This window comes from Nicotiana tabacum, chromosome 5 (genome assembly GCF_000715075.1).
Source record: "Nicotiana tabacum cultivar K326 chromosome 5, ASM71507v2, whole genome shotgun sequence".
In the NCBI taxonomy this organism is placed as follows: domain Eukaryota; kingdom Viridiplantae; phylum Streptophyta; class Magnoliopsida; order Solanales; family Solanaceae; genus Nicotiana; species Nicotiana tabacum.
This window is the reverse complement of record NC_134084.1, coordinates 12207541-12230093: the sequence shown is the minus strand read 5'-3', so window position 1 is coordinate 12230093 and position 22553 is coordinate 12207541. Positions and strand designations below refer to the sequence as shown.

The 22553-nt window shown below is 34.3% G+C and overlaps 1 protein-coding gene and 1 non-coding gene across 2 annotated transcripts; one reads left to right on the top strand and one right to left on the bottom strand.

Annotated features, from left to right (window-relative positions):
• Positions 1-14124: 14124 nt before the first annotated feature.
• Positions 14125-17274, bottom strand: LOC107817403 (ubiquinol oxidase 2, mitochondrial-like). The gene is made up of 4 exons (XM_016643208.2): positions 16718-17274; positions 16150-16278; positions 14882-15370; positions 14125-14323 (listed from the first exon to the last, which is right to left on the bottom strand). Exons 1-4 carry the CDS (start codon positions 17129-17131, stop codon positions 14264-14266), a joined length of 1092 nt encoding a protein of 363 aa, XP_016498694.1. The 5' UTR covers positions 17132-17274; the 3' UTR covers positions 14125-14263.
• A 2028-nt stretch (positions 17275-19302) lies between these two features.
• Positions 19303-19374, top strand: TRNAD-GUC (transfer RNA aspartic acid (anticodon GUC)). The gene has a single exon. It is a non-coding gene; the product is annotated as a tRNA-Asp (tRNA).
• Positions 19375-22553: the final 3179 nt, after the last annotated feature.

The following is a 22553-nucleotide window of genomic DNA, read 5'->3' as shown; positions in this document are numbered from 1 at the left end:
TTAGCCATGGCTAGCTGCATTTCATTCATTTCTAATCTCATTTTTTCCATATTGGCCATCGCCTCTTTCAGCATCTGATGTGTCGTCTTTTCCGACTCAACACTATTTTCTGAGCCAGTCATGCTTTCTGGTATAGGCCCTTTTGATCTTGTTTGATAATGGTATATTGCCAGTACGCTCTAACAAACTAACTGTCTGAAACTTCTGATATACAACAAACTTGTCAGCGTTAGAGTTTTAACACATATCGCAATTGCACGTTGTAATGTAATGTACCTAGGCAGTTTAACCATTTCAATCATGTTTTTTTTTCCGGACTTCTTGAAAGAAAGACTTCTAAAAATAGTTTTTTTTTTGTGGAAAGATTTTTTTTGAAAGAATTTTTTTTTGACTTTTTATTTATTTTGAAAGAAACTATTATTTATATTCTTTTTGGATTTTTTTTTTGGAAAATCGGGGCCGGAACCGATGAGGTTTGCCTACGTATCTCACATCCGGTGAGAATCAGACCCGCGTAGTTCGGGCAAATTAACCGAACCATTTTAAAACAAGTCTCTTTTTGATTTTCATTTTTCATTGCAAGACAAACCATTTTCCTTTTCTATTTTTGAAAACAAGACAAAATAACGACTCTCTTTTTTCATTTTCAACAAAAAATAAAACAACCTATTTTTCCAAACTAAAATAAAGACTCTTTTTCATTTTCTTTTTCAACAAACGACTTTCCAAAAATAAAAGACTCTTTTTTTCCTATTTTTTCATTTTCTAAAATAATCAATTAACGCCCTAACTGTTATTTCTCTTTTTGTTTTCTCTTTTCTCTTTTTTTTCAACATTCCTGAGATTCAGAAACCGGTCAACATGCAGGTTCGAAACAAATATATGTACATAGCAAGTAGGATGCATCAGGATGGTCTTTTTCATTTCAGGTTGCTAGCCCTAGACAGACCCAACCCCTATGTTGAGTCCCCTAAGTCAAATGCAGCATGATGCAACTAAGCGTTCCTACTAGAGATTCGGCATGAAGTCATGTTATTCTAGGTTCAAAACCTGGGTATGTGTTCTAGACAGTGTACCCGAGCGGACAACTCGAGTCGAGGAAGGAGCTCCTTTCCGGGAACCAAAAGGCCAACCGGCTTAGAAACTTTCCGAGCCTCTTTTATTTAGGGTATGACACTAACAAAATAGGGAGTCTTAACCAGTAAGCACATCCCCGGAGGTGAAGAGAGAAGGGTTCGGCACAGTTTATATATACAGTCAAATAATATCAAAGCGGTAAAAGCAGCATTTAGCACATTAGGCTCAAACATGTAAAAATCAGATAAAGCCAAATATAACAATTTATCTAAGCTCGAATTTCTAACCTCTGAACCAGTGGTTCTGGGTCACTTTTGTCCCCAGCAGAGTCGCCAGAGCTGTCACACCTCCTTTTTCCGCCCCCGCGAGGGTACAAGGGAGTTTTTTCCAATTAAAGGACAATCGAAACGGGATTTGTTTGTTTATTTCAGAGTCACCACTTGGGAGATTTTAGGGTGTCCCAAGTCACCAATTTTAATCCCGAATCGAGGAAAAGAATGACTCCATATTACAGTCTGCGTACCAGAAATCTGGATAAGGAATTCTGTTAACCCGGGAGAATGTGTTAGGCATTCCCGAGTTTCGTGGTTCTAGCACGGTCGCTCAACTGTTTTATTCGGCTTGATTATCTGATTTAATACATATTGAACCTATGTGCGAATTTTAACTTTTAACCGCTTTTGTCATTATTATTATTTTTATCAAGAATTGCAACATCGTGGAAACACATCTCGAACCACGTCACATCAATGCACCTGTGGTTGTTGGCATATTTCAACTCTGTTGAGATTTGGATTTGGGTCACATAAATGTGCACCCGAGTTTAAGAAGCCAACATTATTAACGCCTAAAGCGACTAGCGTATCATTTTCTTTGGGTAGGGCCGTAGAATTTTGCTAAACGGTCCATCCCGAAGTCTAAGCAATTTTAATTAAACATTTATTGAGGGCCTCGCAATTTGTGCGTTTTATTAGGCGAGGCTCATCTCATTTATTTTTAAAAGGATAATCCTAAAATGCTTACATTTTTCTCTTATTAAATTTGTCTCTACAAAATAAAAGAGAAAATGTCTTAATTACATGCTTGAGTTGTTATAGATGGGTTTCGAATATGATTCATAAATCTGAAAATGATGCAAACAGGACAGTCTGTTGCCACTGCGGGCCCAGGCCCAACGTGTATGACATAAAACTAGACCTGGGCCATCTTATTCACATGTTACTCTATCTAGTTACATTATACTAGGCATGTTCTCAGTTTGTCAAATTAAAAAAAAACTTAGCAATCTGATTTTAATCCTAGACCATTTACATGCTGAAATTAACCAATATTATTTAACTAAACAATATTCCTACCAAGTTCCTAAATGGCCTATTCGTTTGATTTTTGACTAGACGGAGTTACTACACCATTTATTTATTTTTAGGCAATATATAGATAGTTCATCCGTTAAGCTATCGTCGGATGTTCCACTATGTATTAAATAGCTACATGATTCTGATTTTTGCAAGCTAAATAATTTATACATACAAATAAAATTCAGAATATAATTAAATTAAATTTAGAATTTCAACTCTTCATTTTCGTATTCATACTTCATATTTCGGTTTACAATAACCAGCGTGTCAGTTGTGTACCGGAAATGAGCAACGATGAACTCGAACGGAAACGAAAAACTCGGAGGACAATGGTCACAGAATCTCCACGAAGGAACATCTTGCTAATAAACCTATCTTTGTTTACAAGTTGACGTTTCCTTAACATTTTCCTTACCATTTTCAAGCACCATGTTGCAGTGATGATCGAAAGATTCTTATCACTCATCATCAAGATAGAAAGTGGAACAGTCGAGCTGAGGAAGAAGGCAGCAACAGCGGGAAGCAGAAGCAGCTCTGCCATGGCAGTCGATGTTCGACGAGGCAATCATGGAAGGTAAGCCGTTTGGGTCTGCTGGAGGTCAACGATCTGTTCGTCGTCGTCGACTGGATGTAGCAGGAGCAGAAATGGCGCAACAACCAGGGACGTTGGTTGTTTTGCTGGTTTGGAGGTGAACGACGATGGTCGTAATGGACGTGAGGTCGACGGATTGGTTGAGCTGGTCGACGGACTGTGGTGAAGCAGCTGGTCGTTTAGTCGACGACACAGGCGGCCATGGGAGGTGAGGTTGAACACAGAAGCAGCAGCAGCTGGAGAAGAAAGCAAGCAGCCATGGACGACGAAGAAGCAGGTGTGGCATCGATGGATGCACTAGCCATGGCAGCCATGGATGATGATTGACGACGAAGACGCAGCAGTGGCGAACATGGTGATGACAAAGCAGGAGATGACGATGGCGGACTGCTTGGATGTGAGGATGGAGGGGCAGCCATTGATGGGTTTGTTTGGAGCTTGAAGATGGTGAAGGAGAAGAGAGAAAGAGAAGGGGGGGGGTGAGTTTAGGGTTTTTTAGGGTTTTTGTTTTGTTTTGTTTTGTTTTGTTTTGTTTTTGAAATGCAAGATAGGGGGTGTTGGGTTATGGATTGGGTCGACCCGGTTTGAAATGGACCGGGTCGTGGGAAGGTTGGACAATTTTTTGGGCTTGTGGTTTGAAATTGAAGAAGAGACCCAATTCCGATTTTCTTTATATTCTCGCTCTCTTTTCTTCTTTTATTTTTCTAAAACTAAATTATAAAAATACTTAAATTATTATTAAGAACTAAATTAAGTTATAAAAGTGCAAATTAACTCCCAATAGCAATTAACGCACAATTAAGTAATAATTAAGCATAAAATTATATATTTGGACATTAAATGCTAAAAATGCGAAAGATGCCTATTTTTTGTAATTTTCAATTTTTGTAAAACAAATTTAATTACTAACAATTGTAGAATTAAATCCTAATGCAAAATGCGACATATTTTTGTATTTTTTATTAATTTAACAAATAAACGTGCACAGACAAATATGCAAATAATTACACAAAAATACCACAACAGTTCAAAAAATTGCACACCAAGGTAAAATTATTTTATTTTAAATTTTTTGGGAGTAATTCTCATATAGGGCAAAAATCACGTGCTTACAGCGATACATGGTGCCAATCCCTGGTCATATTCTATCTTAGTAATACAGGGTGCCAACCTCTGGTTACATTCCTTCTTACTAATGCAGGGCACCAACCCTTGATTATATTCCCTCTTAGTGATACAGGGCGCCAACCCCTGGTTACATTCCTTCTCAGTGATATAGGGCGCCAACCCCTAGTTACATTCTTTCTCAGTGATATAGGGCGCCAACCCCTAGTTATTCCTTCTTAGTGATACATGGAGCCAATCCCTGGTTATATTTTTTCTTAGTGATACAGGGCGCCAAATCCTGGTTACATTTCCTCTTAGTGATACAGGGCGCCAACCTCTGGTTACATTTTTTCTCAGTGATACAGGGCACCAACCTGGTTACATTCCTCCAAGTCTTTCAACCTCACTCGTAGGAGACGCACTTCCTAGTTTAGGCGCCAACCCTTGATTATATTCCATCTTAGTGATACAGGGCGCCAACCCCTGGTTACATTCTTTCTCAGTGATACAGGGCGCCAACCCCTAGTTACCTTCTTTCTTAGTGATACAAGGAACCAACCCTTGGTACATTCCCTCCAAGTCTTTCAACCTCACTCGCAGGAGACGTATTTCCTGGTATAAACCCTTCAACCTCACTCGTAAGAGACGCACTTCCTATTTTGACTTATTCCATTAGGAGATGTACTTCCTAATCTGGACCTCCAATCTTAGGAGACGCACTTCCTAGTCGAAGTTTATCAACCTCACATTGTAGGAGACGCACTTCCTAATCTGAATCATCAATCCTAGGAGACGCACTTCCTAGTCCAAGTCCATCAACCTCACATTGTAGGAGACACACTTCCTAATCTGAACCTTTATTCCTAGGAGATGCACTTTCTAGTACGAGTCCTTCAACCTCACTTGTAGGAGACACACTTCCTAATTTAACCCTGTTCATTCTAATAGGAGACACATATCCTAATATGAACCATTAATCCTAGGAGACACAATTCCTAGTTTCGACCTTTAATTTCGCAGTCATTCCAATTCTACCCATGAGAGATGCACCTATTAGTCTAAGCATGATCAGTTCTACTCCTAAGAGAAGCACATTCGATTCGGAGTCTTCAGTATCATTTTTGCATCTTTCAAATAAAATAAGATGATCTACAGCTTTACCCAATAACTCACAAAATTTTCTCAGCGCCAAATTGGGGCAGAAAATTTTGTTTGTTTTGTTCGTCTTTGATGGCTTTGCAGGCCCCGCCATAGAGCACAGGTGTGAAAATCAAAGCTTGCAGTTTCAGTTATCATTAGAAGGAAGAACTTTCGATCATGGGATAGGTAGAGTTAACTTTGACAATGTGCCAACAACCCAGCTTCTCAAGATTCATCCTCTCAATTTCAGATCAAGAAAGCAAGCAACTGAAATTGAGTCATAATCTTTCTTCAAAGATCATCAAGATCCAATCTAAGGTCAACATAAGAGACCAGGTCAAGAATCAAGATTTGATTCCCGAAGGCATATAGATAGGAATTTTGTAACTCTTAGTTAGCTAACATATATAGTTCTCTCTCTTTTCCTTTTGATGTAAGCAACAAATAACAGTAATAGCAACAACAACAACAACAACAACATCAACAGTTTTAACTCCAATGCCTGGTAGTCTCAGCTACCAAATTTTTCAGAACTACACTGACCTGATTCCTCTAAACACGGATATGTAGGCAACATCGGAAGCAAGGTTTGGTTAATATTTTTTAAAAAATTGCTTCCATTGGAGTGATATTTGAGCAAAAATTAGCTATATTATTCACTTTTCTTTGCACGAAAACTCTTCATGTTCTCGAGCAAAGAGGGGCAGCTATGAACACCTAATTTTTGCACTATTTTAACACCTCCTAAAGTCATTAGTGTTTTGTTATTTTAATTATTTTTATCAAATTTTGTGTCTTTAATTGCATATTTCCTATCATGAACATACCAAAAAATAATAGTTCTTCCTTCATTTGTGCATTCTAGGAATTGACTAACTTTTCAATTGGTGAATCAATCCAGTTAATTGATCACTTGAATAAGTTATTTAATTAATTTATTTATTTGTGTAAATTTAGTTTAATAAGTAGGATTAAGGAAGAAATTTGGCCAAATTTGAAAGAAAACGTGGCCAAGAGTGCAAGATAAGAGGCTGCCATTGAAAGGGTCCGAAGCTACGTAGTTTTGCCTCAAAACTACGTTGTTTCATTAAGTGAATCAAGATTAAATCTCATCCATTCATCTCTCCCTCATCCAATGGTCCACAATCAATCTCCCAACTAGGTATTTAAGATTTAAAAATGCTGAAATTTTGCCCATATTTTCCCCATAGTTCTTTTCTCCTTCCTCTCTCTTCACTCTCTTTTTCTCCATAACCGTTGCTTCTCCACCGCCGCCGGAAATCGCCCACCGGCGGCCGACCACCTCCAAATCACCCCAAAATCTCACCATACAATCTCCACTACCTACTTTTTACATATCTCCAAACCAAATCCTTAATAAAACCCTCAAACTCCTTGAATTTTAGATCTAGGAAACTTTAGCCGCAACTTTTTTTCCCAAATTCTTGAAGTTCTGGCCACTAACACTCCGCAATACCTACATCAACGGATAGAGTTCCTCAAGACCTACCTATTGATTTCAATTCTACACCAAAAATCCGGTCCCTAAAATCCGGCCAAATTCCGACGGCCTCCCCGAATGCCCTCGTTTGGCAAGTCACCATTTTTCGGCCACTTGAATTTTAAAATGGTAAAAATACTATTCTTTTTTCATGGTTGATTTTTTTTATTTTTATTTTTCTTTCAGATTTTATTTTGTCTCTTATTAATTATTTTAGCATTAGTTTTGAAGTGCTAAAGTTTCTGTTTTTGCATTTGTTGAAGTAGTAGAATAGTTTTAGAGTACTTGAATGTAGGGTCCGTGTTTGGTTGCTTTCATTGTTGCGGGCTGTTTCAAGTATAATACTCCAAAAATTTATCCCTAGTTGGTAAAAGAAGACTGTTTCTTGGACAGATTTTTGGTTTTGGATAGATTTTACGTCAAAAAAGTTATCATTTTGGACAGATTTTTGGTAAAACAAAATCTGTCCCAAAGTCCTTTCTCCTCTTATCTTTGATTACATCTTGGACTCTAGAAATACACATCTTTGACACACTCCTTCACACATCTGCTAGGCATTTTTACACACTGAAAAAATATACTTTTAGCAGTAAAAATCAGCAGCTGAACTTAAAGAAAGCAAGTTGAAATTGTGAGTTTTATGAGTGCTTCTTAGAGTAAAAACTCTTTTAAAAAAGAATAAGTCTTTTAGAGTTGATTTCGGGTTTCTTCTCTAAAGGTTTTGGTGCTATCTGGATACAAATTTGTTGCTGTTGTTGCTCGTTTTCATTGCTATTTTTCTGCTATTTTGTTGTTGTTTCTGCTCATCTCATTGTTGTATTTTTATTCAGCAAACCAGGTAATTCCTACATCTTTGTATTGCAGATTTTTGATAGTAATAAGAAGATTCGAACTTGTCCGGATGGCTGAAGCATGTTGTACTTGGTGTTTGCTTAAGAATAAATGTTGTACCAATGTATAAGAACATGTAAATATGCAGTAGTTATGGCTTTTAAAAGATAACTCTCTACTTATTGTTGTCTAGTTGTTGAAAGTCCATATCTCACCTTATTGCACTTAAAAGTCTTTAATTTACTTTACGTAAGCATATTGTAGATATGATCTAATTTCTCTTGTTTACTGTGTTCACACCTTTATTAGCTTGCTTTGGCATTTCCTTGCTTAGTTAATTTGTTAACATTTCCTTGAAGTTATTCTTCGAATATAAAATATATTTATTGAATTTTGCTTGAATCTTATTTTCATTTATTAGCATTAGATTTCAGTGAGCTTTTATCATGTTTCAGTTACATCATTTATTAAGGTGAATTATTATTAGCATCAAATTGGTCAGTTTCATGATTAGGTTGAAATAAAGTTTGTTTTGTGGCACTCACACACACACACACACACACACACACACACACACACACACACACACACACACACACACACACACACACACACACACACACACACACACACACACACACACATATATATATATATATATATATATATATATATATATATATATATATATATATATACTGATTTGGCTCATTGACATCAAGTATCCATAAGCTGAATTCTTTTCTTAGTCAATAAACCAGCCTTAAAAATATATATCAATAACCTACTAATTTGGCTCATTGATATCAAATATTCATAAGCTGAATTCTTTTCTTAATCAATAAACCAACTTTTTTTTTTTACAAACAAATAAGTGGCCTAATATCATGGAATTACAATAAGCATAAACCTAACAAGTTCAATTTATAGGTTAGTTAAATAAATTTTAATAAAAGTATATCCTCTCCTCTTGAATAATTAATTAAATTATCTAATCTCTTTCTTAATTAATTAATTTAAACGCTAGGCAATTAGTAGGCGTGCTTTAACTCACGGAATCACTTGCGTAGCATGATATTTAATATTCAATAAATTAATTCAATAATCTCATACCATGCCCATTAGTTTTAGTTAATTTTTAATTTAGTAATCCTTTTGCTAAAATTGCGGATTAGCTTGCGTAGCGCGATAGTTGACCTTTTTAAGAGCTAATTTTCTCAAATGTAGTAATTTTTCAAAAATACTATAAATAATTGATTGTCATGATTTCGCATTTGCTTGCGAATCGCAATTATGATAAGTTAATTTTGTTATTCGATCACGCATTTGCTTGCGTAACATAGTTATGACGACTTAATTTATCCAAATCCTTTTTTTTTATAATTCTAATAATCAAGAAATAGAAGCGGATAGGTAAAACATGAAAATCATATAAATCACGGTTTGTCCAAAATTAATTCAAGCCAAGTTTTAAGTCGATAAAGCGACCGTGCTAGAACCACGAGACTCGATGAATGCCTTACACCTTCTCCCCGGTCAACAGAATTCCTTACCCGTACTTTGTTTTTCGCGAACCGATGTAAAAGAGTCAAATCTTCCTTTGGATAGGGATTCAAATAAAATGTAACTTGGAACACCCAAAAATCTATTCAAACTGGCGACTCTGTAAACAAAATAATCCCTATTTTAAAATTGTCACTTTAATTGGAAAAACTCTTTGACCCACAAATCCATACACATATCTTTTTGGGGTAGAAAAAGGGTGTGACACACTTAATTGCGTAAAAATATTACAGATCTCGGGTTTGAATTATGGGTATAGATTTGTTTTTGTTAAAGAACATTTACCCCTATTGTGGAATTTTCCGAAACAAATTTAAATTTAATTAATTCCCAATACGAATATTGGATGGGCACCCACAAAAATTAAGGTAAATGCAATTTTGGAAGTCAATAGTTCACAGAGTGTGTAACTATTTTTTCCTTAGAAACAAATTTGCTGTAAATTACATGTTACGACTTACGAGTGAGGATGGGTATGAAGTTATACTTTTACCATGGCTAATTCTGTAATTGTACTTGTATATTTTATTGAAGCGAGAAAATAGGGATGATTATCATGATTTATAGATAACTTGGAAATTAGGGAGCAACTGGGGCAAGTGCACAGATAGCCATTTTGTGGATGATATTTAGATATTAGTCGGTACTTATTTTGTCCTGAATTTTTTAACTAAATATCTTATTTTAAGGACAACTCAGAACATTTATGTCCTGAAAATTTGAATTGAAAAACTGAAATTTAAGATGCACTGGCTAATTCCTAAATAACAACACTTTATAGTGGCTACGTGGTGTCATTTCTACAATTTTTTATGGATGGATACGAGGATGATCTATTAAAAGAGATAAAACAACTCTAAATAATCTAATTGACATATACACGGGATCTTTACAAAAATAGCCAATCATATTAATTATTTATTTTTTCTAGTTATATACATATATTATACACATATAATATATAAATTATGCATATATTATACATTCATTGACTATTTTTAGTTTAAGTAATAGGGCGGGCTGCTATTTGGGTTAATTACCAAACAGCCAGCCTATAATTGACATATTTTTTGTCAAAGACTAAGCTTAGCAAATGTAGCCCAAAAAGTGGCAGCGAATAGCCAAATCCCATCTTTAGTAATATGGAATTTTTACCTCTTATAGCAAAGATTAACACCTTATTTATTTTAAATAAATATCATTTAAAAAAATTATATTTTATAGATACCTTTTAAGGTTTATAGTAAAATATTTAATTTTGGTTATTTTCTAGCCCTAAGCCACTAAATACGCTAATCAGTTACACTATTTTTTTTCTCTCTCTACTTTGATATATCCCATTCTCTTTTCCCATCCCATTAAAATTTCCGATCTCTTCCTCCTTCCACCGAATTTGTGCAAAGAACACAACAAACCCACGAACCTTTCTCAGAGAACAATTGTAGTTTGTTTGCCAGAGAACAATTGTTTCGTCTTCCATAAAACTAAACACCATAATTGTACATGTTTTTCATAAATAAACCAACACGGAAAAAGCAAAACTGTTTGCAGTCTGAGCACTTTCAACATTAAGAACTTTGTTTTGGCAATCTTCGAATATTCAAAAAAAAAAAATGATTCTTGAAGATTGCTATGTTCAAGTTTCTCACCAACAACAGCAGCCGCCGACATTAAACTGATTCTTGAACAGCAGCCGCCGACATATAATCTGGTTAGTTTGTTCTTGAATAAAGACGATGGAGTTTGGGGCTGAGCAACTTGATTTTCTATTAATATATTTCAATATTTTTTCATGTATTTCATTATGTTCATTGTCTTTTTTTTTTATTGTAATTCAATGTGTCTCGTTGTATGCCATGTATTTCATTGTATTCACTATCTTTTTTTCTCATTGTATTTCAATGTATCCCGTTATATTCTATGTATTTCATTGTATTCATTGTCTCGCTATATGCCATGAATGTATTCATAAGTTTTCTTTAATTAATATAATTTATGTATTCAGATGTATTATATAATTTCTCTGAAGATTGCTATGTTTTTGGGGTATTTTTCGGTTGAGAATCTTTTTTATAACTGAAAATACAAAATTTGTGTGTTATAATTGAGTTTGTTGAGTTATATTAGGAGTCTATTATGTTAATTGATTCACTTTCTGTTTTAAAAACAGTGTAATCCCCTATTTCACGCCGTGAATACAATCGAATATAGTCGAATACAATAATTTGTCCAGTTGTAATCCCATGTTTCACTATATGAATACAGTCGAACACACTCGAATACAACAACTGATTAACTGGACTTCCCTGATTCACGCCTATTTTTACTATTGTATTCATGAATACAATAGTTTAAATATATCAAATACATCTTATAACCATATAAAAGGTATCTATAATCCGTAATATAGCAAATGATATCTATAAATGACTAATTACTACTAAAAGATAGTGTTTTATAAAAATTTCCCAAGTAATATTGCACGATTTATGCACCCACTACCAACCGGACTGATTCCTTTGATCCTCGTCCATTATCCAATCACCTATGAAATCATAGAATTTCTCCAATACTCCACAAAAATCCTCTGAGTTCATGAGTGAAAAATCTTATCAAATTTTCAATATTGAAATTATAATAAAACTCGGATCTAAACTTCTGTGACTACTTGCCATTGTTTTTGTGTGGCTTTCTGATTGAAGTACCTAGTGTATTTAGTTTTGTATTTTTACTTTAGTTTTCTAATTGGTGTGTTTGTTGTTGCTCTTCCTTTCACCTTTCCTAAGCCGATAGTCTTCTGGAAACAACCTCTTTGCCTTCTTGAAGGTAGGGGTAAGATCTATGTACACACTACCCTCTCATAACCCATTTGTGGAATTATACTGAGTTTGTTGTTGTTATTGTTATTATCGGATCTGAACTATTTTAATACGTAGTTCTTTTGAGTGGTGGTAGTTGGGATTCAATGGAAACACCTAGAAAAACTATGTACAAAATTTGAGAAAGATTCAAGGTGATTTGAATGGATTGGATTTAAACTTTAGACTTGAAAAGCGTTTGTGCGACATGTATTCATCACATTATACACCATATATATCAGTGTATATCACACACAGAAAGTCATGGATAGACACACATATACATTATATACAGGAAATAAGCAGATATACACTGATATACATGGGAATATAGACAGATATTCAGGGATATATACGCTGATAGCACAAATCCGCCTCAAATCTTCTCCAAACAAATTGAAGGGTCAGAGCATGAAGGGCAGAAATAGTAATGAAACATTTGTTTATATTTTAATTTCGTAGTATTTCTTGCTCAAATATCTATTAACTCTCTTTGCCAATTTGGAACAGTGCCTTTAAAGCATAGGGAACAGCCAGTGATTGTAATGAAGTGAGTCTTGAAGTGAAGATTTTATCATCAATACAATCTTAAAATGCAAAACAATTAAGGCCAATGAAAACTATGTGAAAATGAAAGGTTTGACTCATTATTAGAACCCTTAAAAGCAAATCTTTTTTTGTTGTAAATCATTTTTCCATTAGAAGCAAAGCTATCCATCACTTAAAGTTAATTACTAAGAGCAAATATTCTGGTTTAAACCCCTCATTCTTTATTTAAAGATATGCAACGCCCTAATTAGGTTCTCTACATTTGATTCGAAAATCCAAAAAAATTAGCATATATAATTGCAGGTAGAGATGCAGCACTAGTTGCATATTCAGCTGAAAAGAGGTTCATATATAAGCATGCATTTCTCACCCTAAAGTTTATTTATTCCTTGAGAAATTCTTTCTTTTTCAGTTTTAAATTTTTTCCTACAAATGAAGGATTTCCTAGGTCGCATAATCCATGTGAAACTAGCTAATACCAAACAACAAGCTTGTGAAGAAAAAGCAAAACAATACAAAGAACCAACTACCCGTTTCTAACTCCGTATCCAAATCTACTGGCTTGACTAATTTGAATTTGCGCTGCGCAAGGTCTACATAAAGGGAAAGCACTCCTTACAAGGAGTTTTTCTATTCCTAGTGCTTTAAGTCGAAACTTTTAGTTAAGGGTGAAAGGTTCGTGGCAACCAGCTACCCATTTTTGCTCCAAGAATAAATATAACCTCATTCATCGCCACCTTTCTCAAACCCCATCAATATTAATTTCTTGAATTAACTCAAGTCTATTTCAATTCATTAGAGAAAATCAAGATTGTTTAAATCTTATAATATGGCCAAAGGGCCTTCTCCATTAATCCCTCTTCTCCTTGTACTCACTTTAGGATTACTCCTTCATGGTCAGTGCCTTATCAACACAGTCTCATTAGCAGAAGACATAAACTTGACATTTTTCCTTGTCATCCCTCTTCTTGCTATTCTTTTAGTTCACTATACAACTCAATCAATTATGCTACCTCTTTCTGTCATATTACTTACTTATACAGTTTCAAAAATCCTTATTGGCCCTCTTGTGTTGGTAATTATAATATATTTAGCAAGTTTTTATGCACCTTCTTTACAAGGGAACAATTACCAGCAGAGTCGTGTTTATGGACATGAAGACGGGTTCGGAGGATGGGGGCTTGCAATGCTAGTTTTCCTCTTTTTCCTTCTTATACAACTGTTTTAGTAGTAGTTTAGATTTTGGATTTAAGTTATGTACACTGATAATATAGATAAGTTTTACGCTATCAATATAATATAATAACTAGTTATAGTAAGTTCTCGCTCTATTTTTTTTTTCCAGTTTACTATATTAGATTTGATGTGAAGGATTACCTGTTATTATAGGTCAACTTTATTAGATGCGCATCGGGATAGAGGGAGTAATATATAGTAAGAACAAATGTATATGAATGAGATCCCCTATTTTATCAATGAGTCTTTAATTTTTTAATGTTTTAGTAATTACACAGAACACTTATTAGTAGTACTAGCCAGAGGACTTATACCAGTCTAACTCAGTATAAAACACACTCAAAATCACAGAGTATTATGTACAATAATCAAGATATTAATCCTACACAAATCAATAATATTATTACTATTTTGAATTCTTTAATTTGGTTCAGCTAAGATTTCTGTCTTCTCAATGATACCCAAGTGGGGCTGGACAATCCTTCAGCTCTTGTCCTTGGTAATGAATATCCTGCAATCAATTCACACAAGAATTTAGTTAGTTCAGTCCTAAACAAATATCATTTTATACTAAACATAGTAAAATATTGCTGACATCAATTTAGTTTAACCAGTTATAACAGATTGTCAATCTTATTTTTTGGGTAACTAATCTCACTTATCCTGAACAATTACTTATTTGATAGAATCAGGGTTTGGGGAAGAATTGGCCGTTCAATCTTGTGAACTAACCGAGACTGAAATTGGAAAACAGATACGAACGGAGAAGAATAACTAATTGACGAAAGAACATGAAACCAATCTGTTTCAATAGAGGCACGAGAAACGGTTGGAACCAATGAACTAGGTAAAGTGGTTGGACCAACAACTCTTGTCCCCATTAGTCCAGTATGTTTTTCCTCTAAAATTAGTTGGATGAATTTTTTTTTTCCTTTACAGACAAATTTAGCTCATTGGACTAACGGATGGCCTCAAATAAGGCCATCTGTTCAAAATGCCACTAACGTATAGAAATTAAACTCTTTACGTAATCTGACCAAAATTTAAATGATACGTAGTTAATCCTTACCGATGCAAAGTGATTGACATCGCGATGATGAGCCTCGTCTGCCCTAACAACCATGACAACATCTTTAAGAGTCGAATCTTCTGGCAAACGCCAATAATCAATCGCAATAGCGGGTGCACTGACGTTCTCAATATTTCCCTTATCCAACTCCTTAAGAAACTCAGTATACGAATGAATAGCTTCTTCTTCTAAATATCCAACAATTCTATGTGCCAATTTTGGTGACAAAAGATATGTCACAAAATAGGCATTAAAGAATATGCCTTGTACTGCAAAAACAAGTGCACGTTCGTACCATTTTGGTTTTGCTATTTCCATAAATGTCATAAGGTGCATTCTCTCATTTTCTGCTTCTTCTAATAATGCTTTGATCCAGCCACCACTCTGTTCGAATTTACGCAACGATTTGCAGTGTAATAACATTCCTCCTACCATCCCGGGTACTGCTGCCACAGTTTCTAACATCATTGCGCGACAACCGTATCTCTTCTGTAACACATTAGAATTATTAGTTTCGTATGGTCATGCTATAAATACGAAACAAATAGTGAAAACGACATAGTCGACCTCAACTTATTAGTTATTGATCGCATAATTGTTAATTAGGGGCGTCAAATTGGGCGAATTGAGTTTATTTTAAGCGGGTCAAAATAGGTTGAGTCAATAAATGAGCGGGTCTGACCAGCCCAAAAGTTACTCGGGTTGAGATGGTTTGGGTCAAGATAGGCTAAAATTCGATCATTGTCCAACCCGTCTAATTTTTATCAAATAAGTTTTTTTTGTTATTATCATATATTACAGATCAAACAAAAAAAATTATTTAAAGATATCTTAACAAAGTTACTCACGGATTAATTTGTGCTAAAGATCAGTCCATCTACATCTAATGGACGGGTCAATAACTGACCTCACCTTGGACGCGTTGGAGGGGTTGAATGAGTTTGGGTTCAAATAGCCAACCTTGGTTGTTGTAGTCGTAAGACTACAAATCTCCTATGTAAGCTAAATTGAACTTACTCGAAGTATTTTTCTTGCATATTGAAGCTAGTTATTATTAAATCTCTTATGTCATATACTATAAATTGACAGTGAAAATTTATATAGCCGACCTCAAATTTCTATAAAATGAGGCTTAGTTATTATTGTAGTCAGACTATAACTCCCATCAAATTAAGTGGACAATTGTAATATTTGGTAAATTATATTGAACGTTACTTATTTACAAGCTGATCCAAAATTAAAAAAGGCACAAATAAAAGAAAAATTACCTGAAAAAATAAGTCGGTTGGGAATCTAAGGGCCTTGACTGTCCAATAAGCCACTTTATCCAACAACGTCACTGGCGCATGGTGTTTCTTTAAATCTATCGACAAATCTGCCTTGTACGTCTCCCATGGCTACATCCAAATTCATCAAAATAAATTTAAAAATAGAATCAATATATTGTGTATTCGTCTAAAATTTCAAATAATCAAATGGTCACTTAAAATGTCAAATATCTTCTAGAAATCAATTATATGTAAACGTCCATAACATTGTGTTTTAATATAATCATATGATATTCGATAACCCTAGTCACGCCAATTCAAATTAGTGCCGTCTAGAACCATCTCAGGATTCTCAGTCGAGACCTCTAATCAAAGACGAAGTGAGTATAAATGTCCAATTAAACAATATAATGAGAATATGTAACATGAACATGTCAAGTTACATTGATCGTGCATAGAACTTATGTTTATAAGAACTTAATACTCTAAATTTGCAACAAAAACATAACATGAAAATTTACAATAGAAACCTTGAAATATTATTATTTACTTGCAGTTTCAAACTTACCATAAAGCAGTTCCACCTCCATGGTGTACCATCTTCTTTTGTAACCTTAGGAGACTGAATACCCCAATAGCTAACAATTCTTTTATTATTATTCCCACTATCAGTAGCGGTGGCGTTCCTACCTGTAGCGCCACCGCTCTGATTTATCTTCTGATCGTCTTGATCATTTTGCTCTTTGTTCCTCAGAGCCATAGTGCTCGCGTTACCCGAACTCATCACTGAAAAGTACCGAACCCAATGCGCCACCGCCTTTTCGGAACCCTTCATAGAATTCCCATGCAAGAAACCGGCTGCTCCGGTGACAACTCCGATTCCGGCTTCATTTCCGGTCACCGGACGTAGAGTTGAAAAGTTACGTCGACCAATATGATTTATCATAGAACGAGCCATCCTTGTTACACTTCGGCTCATCATTTTTGTTAATTAAGCTAATTAATTTAAGAAGAAATGGTAATCGAAATTATGTTTAAGAATTTGCAATAAGTTTGAAAAGAAACTTGGGAAAGAAGGCAAGGTTTTTTGGAGTTTATTTTTGTGTGTTTTCTTGATTTGTCTTTGAGGGAAAAGGGTTTAAGACGCACTACTTTTATATATAGGGTAATAAATTAATGTTGTTTGTGAAATTTATTATTATTAAAAAATTGATTTAAGCTTCATATTTACTTGTAGTTTCTAGACATAACTAGAGAAATCTTTCATTGACTCAACCAAGTCAAAAGTCAAAGTCAAATCTGTTTCTTTCGACTAACATGTTATATTTATGTTTAATTTTTTTTATTTCACTTACACAAATTGTTACAAAATTATTGTGAGTGAGATTTATCCATTGATTGATAACATCTTGAATTTATCTCCAAAATAAATCATGATAATTAATTAATATTAGAATATATACAATCTAATTTAGTACTATGTGTTAACATGTGTGCTTTCATTAAAAGAATTTGAAATCTCGCGACCAAAGTCCAATCAATATTTTGACCAAAACTAGTATAAAATTATATCTTATTACTCTAGAGAGCTCGATAGAAACAACGTGTCTTCATTAATTAGTATAGTGAGTTCTTTAATGGCCACATGAGCTAATAAGAACAAAGTGGAGTGATAAATATTTCTTTATCTTAATCAGATTAGTTCGACTTCGAGTAGAATCGCTTTTGATAGAGAATAATTTACTTCAAAGTAAAACTATATGGCACAAAATCCAAATTTGTCAGATTCTAAAGTAAGTACGAACACCAAATAGAAAGAAAATAAAGGAAAAATGATATCGTATAGTCACTCTCAAAATAAAACGGAAATATATATATATATATATATATATATATATATATATGCGCTTTATATATATTATATACAAAAATTATATAAATTTTATATACTTTTTTTGCTAATGAATATTAATAGTTTCTAGCGCGAGTAAAAGCGATAATACCTCAAAAAAAATGAGCCAATAAGAGACGCAGAAGAAACTAGAAAACACCCAAAATGCGGCAAGCATTTAGACACGAAGTCAGTGCGATCTCTGCGTAAATATTATGATACTTGTTTTTACATATAAAATGTATTTGCAGCTTAATACCTACGTTATACTTAATACTATGATATTTTTTTTTTTGGTAACTAACATATTTTATTAATCATCAGTAAAATAATTATGATATTTGGTTTTTGTATATAAAATGTACATATTCAAATATAATCTTAATCAAACTATATCACCTAATTTGTTTTTGAACGGATTCAACTCATTTTAACTCGTTCAAATTAGATTTAATTCGCTAACGTGGCAACCTAAAATCTACATGTTCTCTTCTGGAATGCATCAACTTTTTTTAAACCGGACAATGATGCGTTCAATGTATATTTCTAGCTTCCTTTATCAAATAGCTAATTTTTCTAGTATTAGCAAGAAAAAATTCTCATCCTTTCAAAATCTTTTTCTAAAGTTTTTACTTTTTACCCTATATTAGATAAGTAATTATTCACTGAATAAGAATCATTATGATATTGACATGTGCATGTCAAAATCAATGTTTAGTTTCATTAAATTGCAAAAATAAGTCCATGTTAATTATCAAAATCAATTGCTTTATGTAATCGTCAAAATCCACGTTGCACTTAACGATTAAGATGCTTGAAGGTGTCTTATTTGGTTATCTCTTTTTCTATATTTTAAAAGTTAAAAGTGACATAAAAAAGTACTTTAAGAACTTAATATTAATAAACAAAGTCAAATGTTAAATGCTAATAATAAATACCTAAATTACTATTTATTCAAAAGTATTTCACTTGGTATAAAATGATTTTCATCAAAAGGACCGTCATCTTTTACCTTTTTCCTTCTTATATATTTTTACGGATGTATTCCTAATCGTTTTAATTATTTGAAATATTTATCAACTACTTTCGATCAGAATTAGTTATAATTTTATCCCCGTGAAAACTTTGTGGCATAACCAAACATCGCCCATATGTTCTATACCCAACTCATTAGTAGAAAGTTTCTCCTGTCTATAGGGAACCTTCATTGCCATTGATTTTATTAGAGTAAAATTCTTTTATTATCTTACATTACCAGTAAAGTCGTTGTAGTATAGTGGTAAGTATTCCCGCCTGTCACGCGGGTGACCCGGGTTCGATCCCCGGCAACGGCGTATTCTTTTTTCTTTCTCTTAATCACTTTTGATTTTCAGCAGAATGCGTTTTTACATTAACGGGTCTATAATCTGTGGAGCCCAGTAGATTGTCTAAATAGATCAACCCACTCTAAATGGTAGAAAATGACATTAGATAGCCATTTTAGTAGGCTGCTATTTAGAAATTAGTCAATTGTTCTGAAATTTCAATTTTTTAGTTTAATTTTTCTGGACATAGTCCGAAAATTAAGAGTTTTAGTTCAAATATTTAGGACAAAATACCGGTTAATCCCTAAAAGTTGCTATTTGTGTACTTCCCCCCTCTAAATGGCAAGAATTTGACCCAATTTTGATGTTAGTGCAAAAGTGAGCTAATTCGATACAATTGGAAAGAGAAAAAAAGGGGCAAAATACAAAAGTGACCGATCGATCAAAATTAATTGTATTTTCCCGTTAAAAAGTATATAAATATATATATTATATGAATATAATATCTATATATATAAAAGAATATATATTTTATCGGCTATTATAATTGAAACTAGCTAAAAATATATATTTTCAAAAAGACTACACAAGAATAGAGGACACTTCAGCAAATAGGAAACTTTCGTCTTCCCCATTTGATCATTTCAGTAGCTAGTGATGATTTTGTAAGGTAGAAAAGTTGCATTATTTTAAAATTAAGAGGAACATATGGTAAAATATTAAACTATAGTAATAACTTTTTCCAAAAGAGGTAACTAACTAGTGGAGTTATAGCATTCACCATCAAGATGTGGTGGGACTAATGAAGCTTGGGAATGGAAAATACTAGTAGGAAGCGCTTCCCTGTTAATAGGTCATACGTGGTGTGAATACCATTATACCAGATAGTTATGTTATACCAAAATTAAGTTGTACCTTTCACCTAACAATAACAATATACCCAATATATTTACACATATAGAATCTGAGCTAGGAATATAATGTACACGCAGACTTTACCCTTATCTTATGTAGATTGAGAGAGCAAACCTTTAACCTAAATAAAATAAAATAAAAAAGATAAAATCTAGAAGTAATGATAATGCATGATTAAAATGGGGCTCTTAGTACTCAACAGTTGAATTCCTTTTTACTTATCAAAATCTTCTCTCTTTTAATATCTTGTCGTCTAACTTTTTGACAAAATTATGAAGCTTTTTCTAAATGTTTTTTAGGCTTTATGGACTGGCTATGGAGTGCGTGGAATATTTTAAAGTCTTAAAATAAGGTCATGCGTGCGATGAGTGAATTAACACCAAAATAGAAGTAGTTGCCCTACAGCCACCACCTCTCCCAAAAAAGAAAACTGAAAATGTTAATCACATGACCCCCTCCTCCCCCCACCCCCAAACCCCTAACAGTTCATTATTAATGTTAAGGGTAAAATTTCTATAAATTAAAAATATTTAATCCCTCCGTTTCAAATTAGATGAGGTAGTTTGACTCGTCGCAGAGTTTAAAAAATAAAAGAAGACTTTTGAAACTTGTGGTCTTAAAAGCTTAAGAGACAAAAGTTTTGTGGGGTCATGATATTTGTGTGGTTATAAAAGCTTCTCACTAAGGGTAAAATGGGTTAAATGAAGAGTTTAAAGTTGAATTATTACCAAATTTAGAATTGTGTCATTTATTTTGGAACAGACTAAAAAGGAAAGGACCCTGTCTAATTTAGTTGGATCGCTAACATGTGGGATGGGGGGAGGTTTCAATACAATACAAAACACCCATGTTATTTGTTGTAGGGTTCACCTTTTTGTTTACCATAGGAGGACTTACTGGAATAGTTCTGGCTAATTCTGGGCTAGGCATTGCTCTACATGATACTTATTATGTGATTGCACATTCCCATTATATACTTTCTATGGGAACCGTCCAGGGAAGAGGAAGGGGGAGGGAGGGAGTCCTTGGCATTCCTGCCTTTTTGTCAAAAATATAATAAACATAGAAGAGAAAAGACTGGCGTCCTCTCGGACACTTCTTGGACACAGAGATTTTCGAGATTTATAAGAAGTAGAGCCATCTCTCAAAAGAAGTATGTCCTTGAGTTGAAGAAAAAAGGGATGTTAGGTTGCAAGGCCACCATAAAAGTAATGTCACTATATCTGAAAAGCAACGATAATGACCGAAAGCATTTCATCCATTTTTGTAACGATCCGTCCGGTCGTTTTGAGTATTTGCACTTTACTCGGTAGTTTATGGGGATGAGTAGCTCTATATGATGTATTATGACTTATGTGAATCGTCAATTTTTATTTTGGTTATTTGGAATTGATTTGGAAGAATGATTCTCAACGAAGAAGCTTTAAATTGGAAGAGTTGACCAAATTTGACTTTTTAGTATTTGACCTCGGATTGGAGTTCTAATGGTTCCGTTAGCTCCATTGGGTGATTTTGTACCTAGGAGCATGTCCGGATTGTGATTTGGAGGTCCGTAGTAGAATTAGGCTTGAAATGGTGAAAGTTAGAATTTTGAAAAGTTTGACCGGGAGTAGGCTTTTTGATATTGGGGTCAAATTCGGATTCTGAAAGTTGAAGCAGGTCCGAAATGTCAAATGTGACTTATGTACAAAATTTGAGGTCAATCGGACGTGATTTGATAAGTTTCGACATCAGTTGTGGAAGTTTGAAGTTTCAAAGTTCATTGATTTCGAATTGAGGTGTGATTTGTCGTTTCAATGTTGTTATGTGTATTTTGAGGACTCGAGTAGGTCCGTGTCATGTTATGGAACTTGTTGGTATGTTTCGGACGGGGTCCCGAGGGGCTCGGGCGTGTTTCAAATTGATTTCAGACCATTTTTCTTCATGTTGTTATTGATGGTTGCACTTTTTTTATCGCGATCGCAGAATGGGGAACGTGATCGCGTAAAGGAAAAATATGAGGCTGAGTGTTTCTCCTTTGCGCTCGCGAATACGGATCCGCGTTTGCATATGTTATGGCAAATTGAGCATCGCGTCCGCGTTGGTGAAAACGCATTCGCATAGTGGTTTGGACTGAGCTGGGACTAGAGTAATTCTTTAGCGCGTTCCCGTGAAGTGAGACGCGTTCGCGAAGGCATGAGGTAGTGTTGCTCGCATTTTGCGTGGTTTGTTTGGGATCGCATAGTGTATTCTAGGAGATGGTTGTGTTTGTTCTTCGCATTAGCAGTGTCTTGTCCACGTTTGCGTAGAGCCTT